The sequence below is a fragment of the Paralichthys olivaceus genome, chromosome 5 (genome assembly GCF_024713975.1).
Source record: "Paralichthys olivaceus isolate ysfri-2021 chromosome 5, ASM2471397v2, whole genome shotgun sequence".
In the NCBI taxonomy this organism is placed as follows: domain Eukaryota; kingdom Metazoa; phylum Chordata; class Actinopteri; order Pleuronectiformes; family Paralichthyidae; genus Paralichthys; species Paralichthys olivaceus.
In genome coordinates, this window is record NC_091097.1 from 12,429,390 (window position 1) to 12,444,573 (window position 15,184).

Genomic DNA, 15,184 nt, shown 5'->3' on the forward strand with positions numbered 1-15,184 from the left:
TTGTGGCTTTTGACGCTCCAAAGGTCCACGCATGAACATACAAACACACACACAAATAAGATCCATGCACAGTTGTGTTGTCTGCTGACAGGTGGTGCATGCTCAAGGAAATACAAGCTTACCCAGCAAAAACAGCCACAGTAGGCTTAGCACCTCAGCAGAGAGCAATTGGAGTACTTATGCAGAAGCTAGCACTATTCCGACCATGCAACATCCATCTCTGGGGTCAAAGGCCACAAATTCTGTTTGCACCTTGAAGACGCCAATATCCTCTGTTTTATAGTATGTAAACCACACAGCTGGGCAAACAACAGGGCCTGGCCTGGCCAAACAGTCTTGAGATGGATTAAACATCTGATGACTCACAGCTTTGTCGAAAAAAGAATTCAATTGAATTAAATACTCGCACACACTTGTATGTTCATGGAGGAGAAATTACACACACACACACATTTCTAAGCCGTAATCATTGCTGTAACAACTGAAAATCTCTGCCAACCTACTGTTTTGAACCCAAACACAAACCTCTAGCCCGGGCCCCATTAACCAATCTCGGAATGATAGCTAAATTGTCCACTAGCTTTTCCGAGGACAGCCAGGATGTAATCAAAAACAGACGGAATAATCAACAAAAACGCTCTCTGTTCGGGTAAGGATGTCTCCCAAAAGCACATGAATTGCATTGAAGCAGGCCCTGGGACTGTGTGAATGATGTTGGGCTACCGGCGTCAGCCAAGTCACTCAGTATCCCAATGCCAAGTGAGTCGATGCCAGGCACTTCCTGCTGTAAACAATCTACCCAGACGGAGAAAGAGGGGAGGAAACCTCTGAATGAGAAACAACAGGAGACAGGGAGAAGACCCAGTTGTTCAATGAACATTTCCCCAGTGAACAAATGTGCTCAATTTGTCAGACAAGCTACGGTAGTCTGTTTGAGGGGAATGTGTATGTGTGTGTGTGTGTGTGTGTGTGTGTGTGTGTGTGTGTGTGGTAGGACAAATGGCATCTCTCTGTGTAGATGAACACAAACCAAGTGCTCAGGGCTTATGGAGACAGACGTTGGATATACAGCTTGGCTGAGTTCACACTACATAATAAAGGCTCCCTCTCCTTTTTTTTTTATCACTCTCTCTTCCCTCCAATTGTCCGCTGTACTCCAACTGCCGGCCTAACTGCCGTTCTCTAGCCAGTTCCATCAGCTATCAGCACCAACATTTATCTCATGTGTCACCATGAGTAGCTATCATAGCACTGACTTTGATCCCCATATGTAATCGTCTTTCGAGACGGTAAGGTGAACTTTTTTGTTTTAATGTACTTGTGATGATCCTAAAGGTTTTGAACTTGCACTGTTTTGGATACTTCCCCCCTGCGGCTATTAGACTTTGCCAGGAAGCTGAACAAACATGCTCCTCTGATCCTCGGGAAGAACTGAGGGTTTGAAATCAACACGGAAGCAGAATAGTGCACAGATGGTGTTGCCAGCTAAAAGTATTTACTTACTGTAGTTTAAATCGAACAGGAGATTTTCCCTGTGGCATACGACTAGCTTTTGAAGAATGGCAAGATGTATATCTATCTACTAATTCCAGAAATCTCTGTCTGTCTGTCTGTATGTGGAAGTCATATCTCAAGAACAGTTCATCCACAGTTATCCGCGTCACACTAGGCATGCAGGGCCGAAGGAAGTGCAGTGTCGAATTTGCTATAATTTGGAAGTGCCATAAATAAAATATTAATATATTTTGAATAAACTGGAGACCAGTGCTCTGTATAAATGGCAGCTAGAACCGTTGAACATGAAATTGGCATATAAGCGAAAAGAGCAAATACAACTTGTTCTTCACCAAACTTTGAATAAACAGGTGAACAGCTCTTTGGGCAGCCGGTCTTTACTTGCTGTGGCTCAATTACTGCAGGCCACTTTTACAGTTTCAGAAAGAATGCTACTACCAGAATAACCACAGGCCAAGCAAACAGCCCATTCCTAACAGGCAGGTTTTAAAACGGTACTGTACAAGCAAATATAAGCCTTTGACCGAACAGGCCAACATGTGGAGACACTGAAACACATATGTTTGTGCATAATTTGCCATAATTGCATGCACATGCACGCAGAAATAAAAGACACACCAAAGCATTGTCAGAATTAGCTACATATGCAAGATTGTATAGACATCCTCTCTCTCTCTCCCTCACACACGCACACAGAAAGAGAGAGAGAAGCACGTTTTTGCATACACACAAATACCTGTCATTGTAATTCACATGATCGTTTCACTTTATATGAAAGAGACAGGGAATTGTCAGGATGGCAGAAGCTGAGGCCTCGTATTAGCCCTGCTGTCAGAGCCAGTAAGCAAAGGATGACATCAACATGAGTGCTCCTGTCCCTTAAAGCTCACCCTGTCTGCATCGAAACAAGAGCCCGGTCTGCAAACAGCCGAACACAGCAACCAACACCAGTCTGCAGTTCAATCAATGAGGAACATCTTTTTTATTCCGTACCTATGTATTTACAAACTGCTTTCTCTAAGAGTTGAGGTGTCTTTGTCAATAATGTGTTGCACCGACGTCAGTGTAACCTCCAATTAAGTTATTCCACCGTCTCTCTCTGCATGAGCGGCTCTCTGTCTGCGCTCCTTGGCGAATGTGCAGGAGGAGGAGGAGGGGGTGCTTTAACAAGTTTGGCTCACTCCAAAAACAAATGACAGCCTACAAAACAAATGTGGCATTACAACTGAGAATTAAAAGGCTTGACATTTACCAAGGCTCATTTATATGGCTGCCCATACTTAGCTCATTGGCCGTGCTCATTACACCGGGTAGAGCCGGAGTGAGAAGTCCAGGGGCTGGACTTGCTTTCGGGGCTGGGCAAACACGGTGGGGTGAGCTGTTAACGGCCTGTGGGAGGATCGTCCTGTAGATGAATGAACACCTGGATTAATGGGGTCAGTGATCACCAAGCTGCTGAGGAAGGAGAATCCCAGCCAAGGCGGCCATTTTACATTTTACTTTTACTGCATGCCTCATGGGCCGTTTTCCTCTGCTGGATTTAGAGAGGGCCGCAGGAGGGTCCCGAGGGGGCAAAAGACAGCAAAGACATTTTTGGACCTAGCTATAATTTAGGATTTTATAAACTCTCCAGTGGATGTATACTGATGAACAATAACTAAGTAAATTGTTAAAGAAAATGTAATAGCGTTCAATTCGTCAGGTATTGGTAATACCAATTTTCTGATGATATTTTGTTGTGAAGTATTTTCATATCATAGTGGAATTTACTGGGGGTCTCCACTGTGTCATTTTACTTGTCAGATTAAGACATTTGCACCGTAGTCCTTTGAGGGTTAGTCGGGTTTAATTTGCCAATAGACAACCTTGACTTTTCTGTGAATGCGCTTTCAATAGCAGGCTGAACAGGGAGGGTGCTAGCCCTTTAAATGGAGCTGTGAGTGCTTGGCAGGCTAATAGATGCAGTCTAAAGGTACTAATGGATGGCAACCTGAAAAATGGTCTTATCTGAAAAGGTCCAGGACAGTTATAAATTAAATAATCGCGCTGGGCACATTAATCCATGTTCATGCCCTGGGGGAGACCTCAGTTCACCATTTGATCCGTGTGTGAGTGCATGTATACAGTATGTGTACGCCTGTGCACGTGCACGGCTATGTGTGTTTGCAAGTAACCAGCCACCTTTTCGCTCATTTTCTCCCCTCCTTCAATCATTTTCTCTCAGAGCTGAACGGTAAAAGGTTTTATTATTCTTTTTGACTAAGACCTCCGGCAGGGGATGCCAGGAAAGAGAGAGAAGAGTGTGCAGTAAAGATAGAAAGATATGAAGACAACCTAGACAGAAACAGAGAGGGAGAAATCCAGTCACAACTTGGCTTTACTAGTGGACCACCACAGTTTAAATGTAATGCAGGTATCGCTCAAAAGATTCCTGGAGTTTTGGGCAACCCAGACCTACAAGGGAGGAGGATATCTGAAGGACAAAAGATTGTCCTCATTTGTAAAATATGTCAATCATCACAGATAGTGATATCAGTGATAGTACATCCTTAGACCAGTTTCATGGTTCTTTCCCATTTTTCATCTTGAATACCTGCAACAACCAAATTCTGTCATGTCTCCAAGAGTCTAATTTGGCCGCAGGCAGCCGTTTTAAATAGTTATTTTTTAATATTATTTTACATTTCTTGCCACCATGTAAAACAATAATAGCAAATATAAGTTGCAGGAATTTGTAAAAAAAACAAAACAATAAACTAATAAAAAGGTTGAATGGATTAATTGATGAGACTCTTCTTAATCAGGTCGAGAAAAATTAGGATAGTCTCAAAAATGAAATCATTTATATGTTAGTCAGTGTTTCAACTGGCCGATAAAATCCTTTCCATTAGGAAAGTTTGTGAAAATCAGTGACACCTTTGTCATTAAATACTGTATTTTTCTTCTTTCTGCATAACCCAGTGAACACAATCTAAATGTATGAGAGAAAACAAACTACAATTTACAGTCAACACTGCCATCCACTGGCAATTGTTAAATTATACCAACCATTAAAAATACTGCTGTGTGTATATGCAAACATATCAAACCTGCTTTGGTTCAAAAATTTATAAAAGGAAAATGATTCAAGTTCATTTTTGTACAATTAACTGAAAGCTGGGCTGTGTCCCAAAATAGGCAACTCAGCCTGCAAATAGCCACACCTTTCAAACCCCAATCCATTTCCATTAAAAAAATATGTAGCCTCTGAGCCCAAGCCAAGACTACTCAAGAAATGTGACTGGTGTGTTTGTCCAATATTTAAAGTTAATAAAATAAAAAATAAGATAGATAGATAGATAGATAGATAGATAGTTGGAGATATATAAATAGATAGAGGGACATCCTAACTCTTATGATTTACAAATTAATACATAAGTTAACGTAGTCGATTTATTAATGTCAATGCCAAAAAATAGTATGCACTTATACGTGGCAATGCTGCCATCTAGTGAGCACAGGGTAAAAATACATGAAAAATAATTTACAGTATTGTGTATTTGTGAAAGATGGATCAGGGTTATGTCTGGGGTTGAAGGTTTCTATACACATTTGTATATGTTGTTTTGTTAGTTTGGGTTGTTAAAAATAATACATTTCTGATTACCTTATTGACTGAAGTTTTGGCTGAAAATTTAAAATCAATGATGAATTAGTCCAAACACAGTGGGACTGAAGAGGTTAACCTTGAGTTTTTCTCAAAAAGATTGAGTTTGTATGACTCACCATCTGACCTTGCCAGAAATCAGATGTGTTTATAGTTGCTCCAACAAGTCGCTCTCAAAGGCAGAGTGAAGGACTAATCATCATTGAGAGGGAGAAGAGGCAATATCATCCCTCTTTAGAGATTTCATTGAGTTACACTCACTATTCACAGGAAAAGTGACAAAAATGAACAAATAAAGAGAACTAGAGAGCAACAAGGCATTTAACCTGAATGCAGTAAGCATAGAAAAATACTTTAAGAATGACGAAGTCACCTAGATTCATTTCCTGATTAGGTCTTGTCGGTCACAAGGCTCCAACTAAATGCAAAGAATTGCCAAACTTTACTTTCAGTGACAGTCCCACCTCATCATCAATCAAAGATAAGAAATCCCTGGTCTTTGCCACTGCTGTATCTTGTTCATAGTATTGTCTGTAACTTACTTCAAATTGACTTGCCAGTTGATTATTATTATTAAACTATTAGACTATTAAACTAAAGTAAAGACAATACCCTAGCTTGAATCACACACTTTTGTGTTTGTGTATTTACAGTGTGGATGTCTCTTTGGCATTGTCCTCAACCTCCCCCCGGAACTTTAGAGAAAGAGGGTGGTAATGCTCTTACATGGTTGATCTTGGCGTGCAGTGTGACAAAGGTCACGGGGCAAGAAGTTGCGACCTCTATTTTCAATGGATTTACAGAAAAAGAGGAGGATTAGAAATAATAAGGTTGTGCATCAACCAAGGTGTAAGTGGAGGAAAGGCAAATGGGCAATGCTTGTACATTCAAATGTGACCCATTCAAATTGGTCCAAGCTAAACTCACAGAGATCTCAAATTCAAATATATCTGATGACTTCAGCCAAATATAATGTTGCTTGTCTGAACCTGCATGTGGAAAACTGGGATTATAACTTATATACTAAAGAAACCTTTGTGATGCTTTTGGAGTTAAGACTATGCTTCTAAATCAGTCACCCATGCAATTTGAGTATGGTCAAAAGCAAAGAAAGGGTCTTTGTGAAAACATTTTAAATCTTCACATCAAGTCTTTAACAAGCTGAATACTTATTCATGGATAGGAACTGTTATTGTGCTTGTATTTTTGCCCATGAAAAACTCAATTAATCTTAGACAAAATCTCATTGAAAGGGGACTCACAAGAGAAGGAGAGGCAGCAGGAACAACAAAAGCACCTTTACTCTCTGGACATTTTCCAATTAGGCTGTGGCTCGCCAACAGATCAGAGCTAAGATAATCCGAAGGCTGGATGGCATGGCTATGAGTGTGTGGACCTAAATATGAGAGTGAACCAATTGGGACTCAGTTTGACAAATGAGTGTGTCAGTGTGAATTACAGGGAAGGAAGACAACATAGAGGAGAAAAGAAAGAGATGAGAGTATGAGGAGAAAATATGGAAGAGATAGAGAATGAGCATCCGTTGAGAGTGTGCCGGAGAAGGAGTGGGAGGAAGGGAGGTTTGTGGTTGGTGCACTGGTGTGTGACGTCAGCGGCTTGTTGGATTGAGGTGCTGTGTCCTGCTGATTTTAATCCTAACTCATTAAGGAACAGAGAGCAAGTGCCCGTGCAAGTCCTCTGGGGAAAGAGAGAAAGTGACGAGGGAAGGAACACTTCACTACTCATCTAGAGAGATAAGTGGAGCTAATTTACGGCTTGAGAGGCGGAATAAGGGAGAAATCAAGCATTTTATTAATTTTTTTCTGTCTCATGCCCGCTTTCCCTCATCACCCTTTCCCTTGTTTGTCCTAAGTCTCTTTGCTTTCGATCTTGACGTGCAGCCTGTTCAAGCATGCCCACAAACGGAATTAACAGGGCCCTGAAGCTGCAGTTTGGCCTCATTAACTATGAAAACCGCTACCTGACCGCTGAGGCCTTTGGCTTCAAGGTGAATGCCTCGGGCACCAGCATGAAGAAGAAACAGATCTGGACCTTGGAGCAGGACGAGCAAGATAGCCAAGTAGTGTTCCTCCGCAGCCACCTGGGACGCTACCTAGCCTCTGACAAAGATGGGAAGATCTTGTGTGGGGCTGAGAAGCCTGACCCCGACTGCCGTTTCCTTATCGTGCCCCAATCTGATGGTCGATGGGCATTGCAATCGGAGCCTTACCTGCGTTACTTTGGAGGTTCGGCTGACTACCTGTCCTGCTTTGCCCAAGTCGTTGGAGAACAAGAGCTGTGGGCCGTCCACTTGGCTTTACACCCACAGGCCAGTCTGCTAAGTGTGGCACGAAAGCGCTATGCCCATCTGTCTTCCTCAGATGGAGAGATCTCTGTGGACAGCAACATTCCCTGGGGAGTGGTCTCCCTCGTCACCTTGGTCTACCTAGACGGCAAGTACAGCTTGAAGACCTGTGACAGCCGTTTCCTCAGCAATGATGGCAAACTGGTGAAGGAGAACAACAATAATACCAGCTTCACCCTGGAGCTGAAATCTGGCAAGTTGGCCTTTAAGGACTGTGATGGGAAATATCTGACCCCAGTGGGTCCCACAGGAACGCTGCGTTCAGGTCGATGCTCCAAGCCTGGAAAAGATGAGCTGTTTGATCTTGAGGAGAGTCATCCACAAGTAGTTTTCCAAGCGGCCAATAAAAGATTTGTCTCGGTCAAGCAAGGTAATCAGCTTTTAGTGCAGTCTCTATTACATTACCTCCCTATGGAATGCTAAAAATTGAGATTTTGATATTCACAAAAAATTGATTGCTCCATCCAGTACAGTAGTAAAAGTATAGTGGTGTGACAACAATATTTACTGTAAACAATGCAAATGGACATAGAAATGACAAGAAATGAATATATTCAAAATGAAGCAAGGCAGGGGTATCTAAAGAGTAACAAATGGACATGAAAACAATATAGTTTACAGGTGAGCTAAACATAACTGTCACAGCAATTTCAACCAGTGTACCAAAATGTTAGCATGTAAGACTTTGCCAACATGGGTAATGCTGATTTCAGATCAGTGGTCCTCTCCTTTCATTGGTCTTCTACCTTATTTCAGCTTTCTGTTCCCTGAGTGTCTCTGTTTAATCTCCAAAAGAGTTTTGCAAAACTGACACATTTTATAGATTTCAATATTGATGTTGACTTTGAATCGAGTCTGACTCTCACAACAATGTACTCGGTATGCTCTTTGTACCTTCTTGAGAGGAGCAGTGCCACTGTGTGTGTGAAGTAAATTAAAATATCACACTGTGTATACAAATGAGGGATTAAAATTAACTTGAGATGCCCTGCACTGAATTAATTAAATTTTAACAGTTATATTACAGTGACATAAAGAGAAAACCAGGAACATTTACAAGCTAATGAGAGAAGGCCCTATCTTTCTTTTCTACTGTACATGCTGGAGTGGTTGACAGTCATGCAGTAGAGGTAACTGTAGTAATGGGCTTTGTCATTTCCACCATGTGTCCATTGAAGATTAAGCAGGGTGCAAATGACTCCAGGGCGGATCTGTGTCCCATCGGTGTCAATTACCACCAATGGAATGTAAGCGTTGCAATATCTCACTCTTTAAGGTATTGTTTCAGGCAAAGGTCTCAAAATTATAGTCGACCGGTGTGGAGGTGAGCAAGCAAAAAATAGCTACAGCCAGGCCGTGCCAGACATATCAGTTACAAGGTCTCTTCACAGCCCTGCAGCAAGTGATCTGCTCTGTCCTGTATTATAACTATTCAAGTAAACAATGTGAGGAAAAACATTGTTTTACTACAGATCTCTATAGATTTAAAAACACCATTAAATAGACTAACAGCACTTTAGACTGCAGTCATCATTATGTTTAAGCATTTATAGAACTCTGCTTTAAAAATTATTATTGTCGGGGGGGTATTTCAACAATGTGGCACCTCATCCATATAATATGGGGCAAAGAATCAAAATTTTGACTGTGGTGTTTGGCCTTGTGGCGGTTTTACATTTTTTAAGGAACAAGGCACTGAAAGCTGCTTAGTAGGCCCTGCGGTGCAGATTTGCATTTCACCACTCAGGGAATTACAGCAAGCGAATGAACAGGGAGGGTGGAGGGGTGACTGTGGGGGATTAGGGTTGTAACAGGCTTAAGAGAAAGGTTGAAGGATATTTCTGTGGCATCTAATTTGAACTACAGCAGACACAGCTTTGTTTTGTGTGTCTGTGTATTCTCCACCACCTGACACACCCCACCAGACAGAGTTAATACATATGGATTAAGTGCATAACACTAGGTTGCCTGCAGGTGAGGTACTCAAGTTTAGTCAATGGTGCTTTAACTTATTTAATAGAAAATTCATAATTTGGATGTAGTTCTGTTTTGGGTATAGCTTTAGCTGTTCATGGAATGGGAACATCAGTAGCTCATTTGCACATTGCACATTGAGATGACCCTGTATTAGCAAAGATCATTTGCTCATTTGGAAGGAATTCAGAAGCAACACCTTGTCAAAGCCACTTTCAGGTGATGACATCCAGGGGTAGGTAGTAGGTAACACTTTTTATAATTTATGGTGCTAGAACCCTTGAATGGTATTAGCAACCAGGATTTTTCAGGAAATAGGTTGGAATCATAGACTATACATTATATATAGCTCATTCATGTGTCTCCACTTCCTCTCACTATCCAGAAATGGTGCTAAATTATCCCAGAAAGAAACGCCACCATCTTGGACAAAACCCGAATCTGCACAGTAGGGAACAGGGGATGGAGCTGCAGTAGCGATGTCCTGTCATGAGACAAACATGAAGTTTTTTCATCAAATACCTAATTAAAACCAAACTTACCTGAAAAAAAACACTTGACTCATCAGTGTGATAAGAACTACCTCAAATGAGAAAAAACATATTTGACAAACAGTTATTTAACATGCACTTTGATATAGTTTAGTCCATGCCCCAGTCCTTGAGGACACAGTCTTAATGACTAATAGAGCAGCCAACCATGCTTTGGTGTCACTTATGGGTAGCAGTCAGTTTTTGTATATTGTATGAACTGTATAAAATAATAGATGGAAACCTAATGTGTGTTTTCTGTAGATAAAATTAATGTGTCCATATGAAATTCATTGCATTGACATTTTATTTATCTGCCCAATAAAATGTTTTATGTGACCTAATAACACCTGCTGCCCATATGGGGACAGTCAGCTGTCAATAGAACACTGCTTTAGGAGGAGGAGGCATGGATGTAATTAAATGGATTATCATTGTGCCCACAAGTCTCTTGTAATACCTGAGGGAAGAAATGACATTTAAGAGGTGGCTAATGGCATTAAAGAGGATGCAATATTGTAATCCATAATTTCCACTGAACAAAAGCACAACTGTCAAGACTGTCCTTTCCTGTATCAACAGGAGTGAGTGTTTCAGCCAATCAGGATGTGGAGACAGACATGGAGACCTTCCAGATGGAGATTGATAAGGAGAGCAAAAAGGCATTGTTCAGAACCAATGGTGGATCCTACTGGACTCTAGTGTCTCACGGAGAGATCCAGTCCACTGCTACAGAAGTGTAAGATGCACTTGTAGTATTGAGAACAAAACATTCTTCCATGTTTCCACACGCCAGAACCTTTCCACCTGTCTTTCCCCCCCCCCAGAGAGATCAACACAATGTTTGACATTGAATGGCGAGGACAGAGGGTGGCACTCAAAGCAAGAAATGGAAAGTATGTGTGTACAAAGAAGAATGGGCAGCTCTCAGCGGTCAGTGATACAGTGGGTAAGAGCTTTGCAGCAAGGTGCTTGACATCAAGTGTTGTGTTTGTTTGAAATTGCTGCCTCGTGTTCAGCCTTGATGCCCTAAATGAGTTCATCTGTATTTGTCCTTCTCTGCAGGTGACGATGAATTGCTCCTGATGAAACTCATCAACCGCCCCATGCTGATCCTCCACGGAGAGAATGGCTTTGTGTGTCACCACAAGAGCTCCAACACTCTGGATGCTAATCGATCTGTCTATGACATATTCTCATTGATCTTCAACGATGGCGCCTACAACGTAAAAAGTCAGTTTTTGTGTGTGCGGAACATACTAAATTTCAGCATTGCTTATATCTGTATCCTGTTTTAGATAATGGTTGTTGATTGATTGATTGAACTGATATCCTTCTGCAGGTGTGAGTGGAAAGTTCTGGTACGTTTCTAGCAGTGGCCTAGTGTGCTCAGATGGAGAGAAGCCAGAGGATTTTTTCCTTGAGTTCCTGGAACACGGACGCGTCGCCATCAAGGGCTCCAATGGCAAGTACCTTCGTGGAGACCAGGGAGGCACTCTTATGGGTGATGGTACATCTGTTGATGCATCTTCTCTCTGGGAATATTAATCCCTTCAATAGGGTCCTCAAAGAGGGCTGAAGATGTGGTTGCAGAACTCGCTTCTATCAGCTCATTGACGTGAACTGACGGGGTTCCATTTTCCTGCCTGTTTTTATACTAGCTGCAAGGTGCCCGATTCCCATGCCGGGTTTGTTTTTGTTTGTTTTTTTAAATGGGAAGAAGTGAATGCTAGAAAGGTATGTGTGTTGTTTTTTTCTTGTAAATGTTCAACGTTCAATGCCAACTTCAAACAACACACACTGTGTGATTTCACAAATAATGAAATTAGAAAGTGACTGTGACTGCTTCCGGACACGTTTTTTTTTCACTTTAGTTGCAATGACAAAAACATATCAGCCACACTGGTCAGTCAATAAATAGAAGTTTAACAGTTAACAGTTGTGTTGCTCCATAAGTTGTTGTTTAGCCTTCTCAGAAAAAAATTAAAATATCTTCTAAAGGACAAAATCTATGCAGGTGTCTGTCTATCTAAACCGAAACTAATGTAACACACACCTGACAGTTTATGGATACAAAATTAATTTAATTTATATAGATTTATATCTCACTTCTATAATCTCTGTCAACTCCAGTATTATTTTAATACTTCGACATGTTTTATAAGAAACAGTGTAGTAATGATGCAAAGGTAATGCAGCATTAACTAGCAATGACTGTTTCCAGTGGCATTTTCATTTATCTTAATGGACCATTTGGACCTTCCAAAATATAAAGCAAATACATTGGATAGGAACATAGACTATTGCATCAGGCAACTCTGCAATGCTGATGACTTAAACACACAAATACATTTTTAATATAGATGGTTGTTAAATACAGGAATACAGATACATGTCATGTTCATGAACATATATCAGTAAAAATGTCACATATCCATGTCAGCGACAAACTCGAAACCAAAAGAGGAGCACACTTAAAGTATCTGATGGATGATACATCATTTTTAATGTACCAGGTGGGAACTCAGGAAGTGCTTTGCTGGTGCTCTGCCTGGGGGCCTTAAACCGTACTGCACTCTGTATCCCTTTTTACCCTGTACTTATATTCAGAGTTGGGTGGTATGATGGATTAAATACATTACTTCGTGGAATACATATGCGTGGAATGCAACAACTCATTAGACCATTGAAACAAAGAAATCCTATAACATGATGCAGACACAAATGACAAATCTTAAAATGATGCTTGTTCCTTGTTTACCCACACTCAAGCTGAAACGATTAAATTAATTTAGTTTATGAAATGAGTGCTATGTCACTTTGCCCCGCAGTTCTTGTTTTCCAAAGGAAATATTTTAGTGGACAACAAATTCAAGAGGACTGCTTTAATGATTCAAAGGAGGATTTATTGCGAGTCTGCATCACAATTATCTAGGTGTACAAAAATAACTTGATGAGTGAGTCTAGATATATAAATAGTATAAATACTTTGTGTCATAGCAACCCTTTCCCTACACTGGCAGACCTTTTCTCAACACTTTTTCAATGCACTGGAGAAATGTGCATTTAAGAAAATCCCCTGCAACTGTATTTTTGCTTCAATCAGGAAAATATTTGAAATGATTTGCAGATAATTACGACAGTTTATAGCACTAATTCAAACCATTCCCTTACTCATACTTGGCAGTTTAATTAAATACACAACAGCTGAATAACGGTGGTAGATGACACATTTTGTGCTGTTTTGTTACCATAACAGCAGCGGGGCATAGATCGTTTGTTCCGTCTCTGAATAAGCCTTATATATATTGATGGGTGGGAATGAAAAGTGTTTGAATTCAGGCTTTGACTGGTGGTGGCCATCTTCACGAGGTGCCATTGCCATTGACTGTCAATCAATAATGTTGGATGTGATGCATCACTCAAGGCCAGCAGTCAACACCGCTTTTCCTTAGGGCCTCAGCATTAAACCATTATGTGATCAGCAGCCTCTAGCTGACTCTTTGTCAGTCAGGGCCCAATCTCTTACAATACTCACTCAATTGATTACATACTCCTGCCACCAACCACGTAACATTTCATGTAACTGTGATATCTCAAGAGCACCTTGAGGGAATTTCTTCAAATATGGCAGAGATGGCCACTTGGAGTGAAGGAGGACCTGTATTTGGTGATCAAAGTTAGTGAGATAGTCACTGTGACCTCATAAAACATGACTTCATTGCTAACTGTGACATATTTCACACTCTAATAGTATAAATTGATAAAAGTATGACATTTTATACCAAACAGGTCATTGGTCGACATCACAATGTTCTTAAAACACTTTTTGGTCCGATATTCAATGACATATCTCAGTAGAAGAATGGGGGATTTGGGCCATATTTCACTTTTGGTCAGATACTGAGGTGCCCACCTTGAATCTGTGGTGATTGTACAGATCTTGTGTTGTGCCCTAAGTGAAAGATGTGTGTGAATCATCCACATTTTAGAATTAGTATCTTATTCTTCGCAACATCCATATTTGAAGCATTGCCCACTGTCATGGCTGCAACATTGCTGTCTATCAGAACCAGCCTCCAGGCCAAGCACATGGACATATGCACAAACTATTACCGGATAAAAACAACTGAACTTAATACATTTTAGTTATACATCCCCATATCACAAATAATATATTTACCTCATTGGGCTTCACGATTTGTACAGCAAACCACATCCTCTTATGTTAGACTCGGATGAGGAGCAACATCCATTAGTGGGAGCAAAGTGGTAAAGAAACCTGACGAACACAGACATGGGAGTAAACACAACTTGCCTAGATGGCGGAGACATACAGCTGCAAGGCCATGATTGTAGTTTGAAACAGATGTTGGTGTGCAGTGCAGAGGACAGCCTGCACCTGTATACAATTAATCCTGTAGATGTTTGTCAGCTGATTTCCAGGAAGAAATTAAATTTGCAATAGTTTTTCAAGTTTAATATCTAAACCAATGGTTGTGTGACGTGTGAAACTTGCATTTAATAGAGAAACGTTGTAGAGAGCAAGGTCTACAAGGCTCAGACACAGACGCACCCTGTAACAGCTCTATAGAGAGCCTCTGGCCATATTTTAGAATGTATTTAAAAAAGATAGACAGATGTTTGCTGTTTTATTATTTTTGTTTGCTGATCTGATTTTTGAAAATGTTGACAACAATAAACACATGACAACATCTTTGTTGGCTTCGGGATTAGAATTGTAATTGAATTCAGTAATGAAGACAGCAGCAGTCAGTTGTAGGGTTGGTTGGAACCCTGCTCCTGTCATGCTCATGTCAAAATGTCCTTAACACTCAACCTAAATTTCAAGTGTGTGAACAAATTATCACTCTGTGAAAAAGTGTATGCCTGCCAAATGATTGCAATGCACAGGAGTCCGAATTATCCATTAACACACATTAACATCCATGTTATAATTGTGACTAAGAATTACAATAAATAATAAGTATGAGGTATAATTAATATATAATTAATTTGATGACTCTTTTTCAGGTCTGCAACCTAAGACATGCAGTAGTTAATATCACAACACCTGTTCAATTTTCTTGTTAAAAAACCTGCATGGAGACGCTAGAAATTTGAAAATAAAAGTCAAAATATTGCAAAAAAATG

General features: G+C 40.6%; 1 protein-coding gene across 1 annotated transcript; it reads left to right on the forward strand.

Moving 5' to 3' along the window:
- The first annotated feature begins 6,810 nt into the window (after positions 1-6,810).
- fscn2a (fascin actin-bundling protein 2a, retinal) lies at positions 6,811-14,761 on the forward strand. The gene is made up of 5 exons (XM_020094752.2): positions 6,811-7,896; positions 10,613-10,769; positions 10,858-10,979; positions 11,096-11,263; positions 11,373-14,761. Exons 1-5 carry the CDS (start codon positions 7,074-7,076, stop codon positions 11,576-11,578), a joined length of 1,476 nt encoding a protein of 491 aa, XP_019950311.1. The 5' UTR covers positions 6,811-7,073; the 3' UTR covers positions 11,579-14,761.
- Positions 14,762-15,184: the final 423 nt, after the last annotated feature.

What these genes read in the sequence shown, in the direction of transcription:
- fscn2a (XM_020094752.2), top strand. Translation starts at nt 7,074, where the DNA reads ATGCCCACAAACGGAATTAACAGGGCCCTGAAGCTGCAGTTTGGCCTC. An exon ending in ATTTGTCTCGGTCAAGCAAG is followed by an intron (nt 7,897 to 10,612) that starts GTAATCAGCTTT and finishes CTGTATCAACAG; the next exon opens with GAGTGAGTGTTTCAGCCAAT. An exon ending in AGCGGTCAGTGATACAGTGG is followed by an intron (nt 10,980 to 11,095) that starts GTAAGAGCTTTG and finishes CCTTCTCTGCAG; the next exon opens with GTGACGATGAATTGCTCCTG.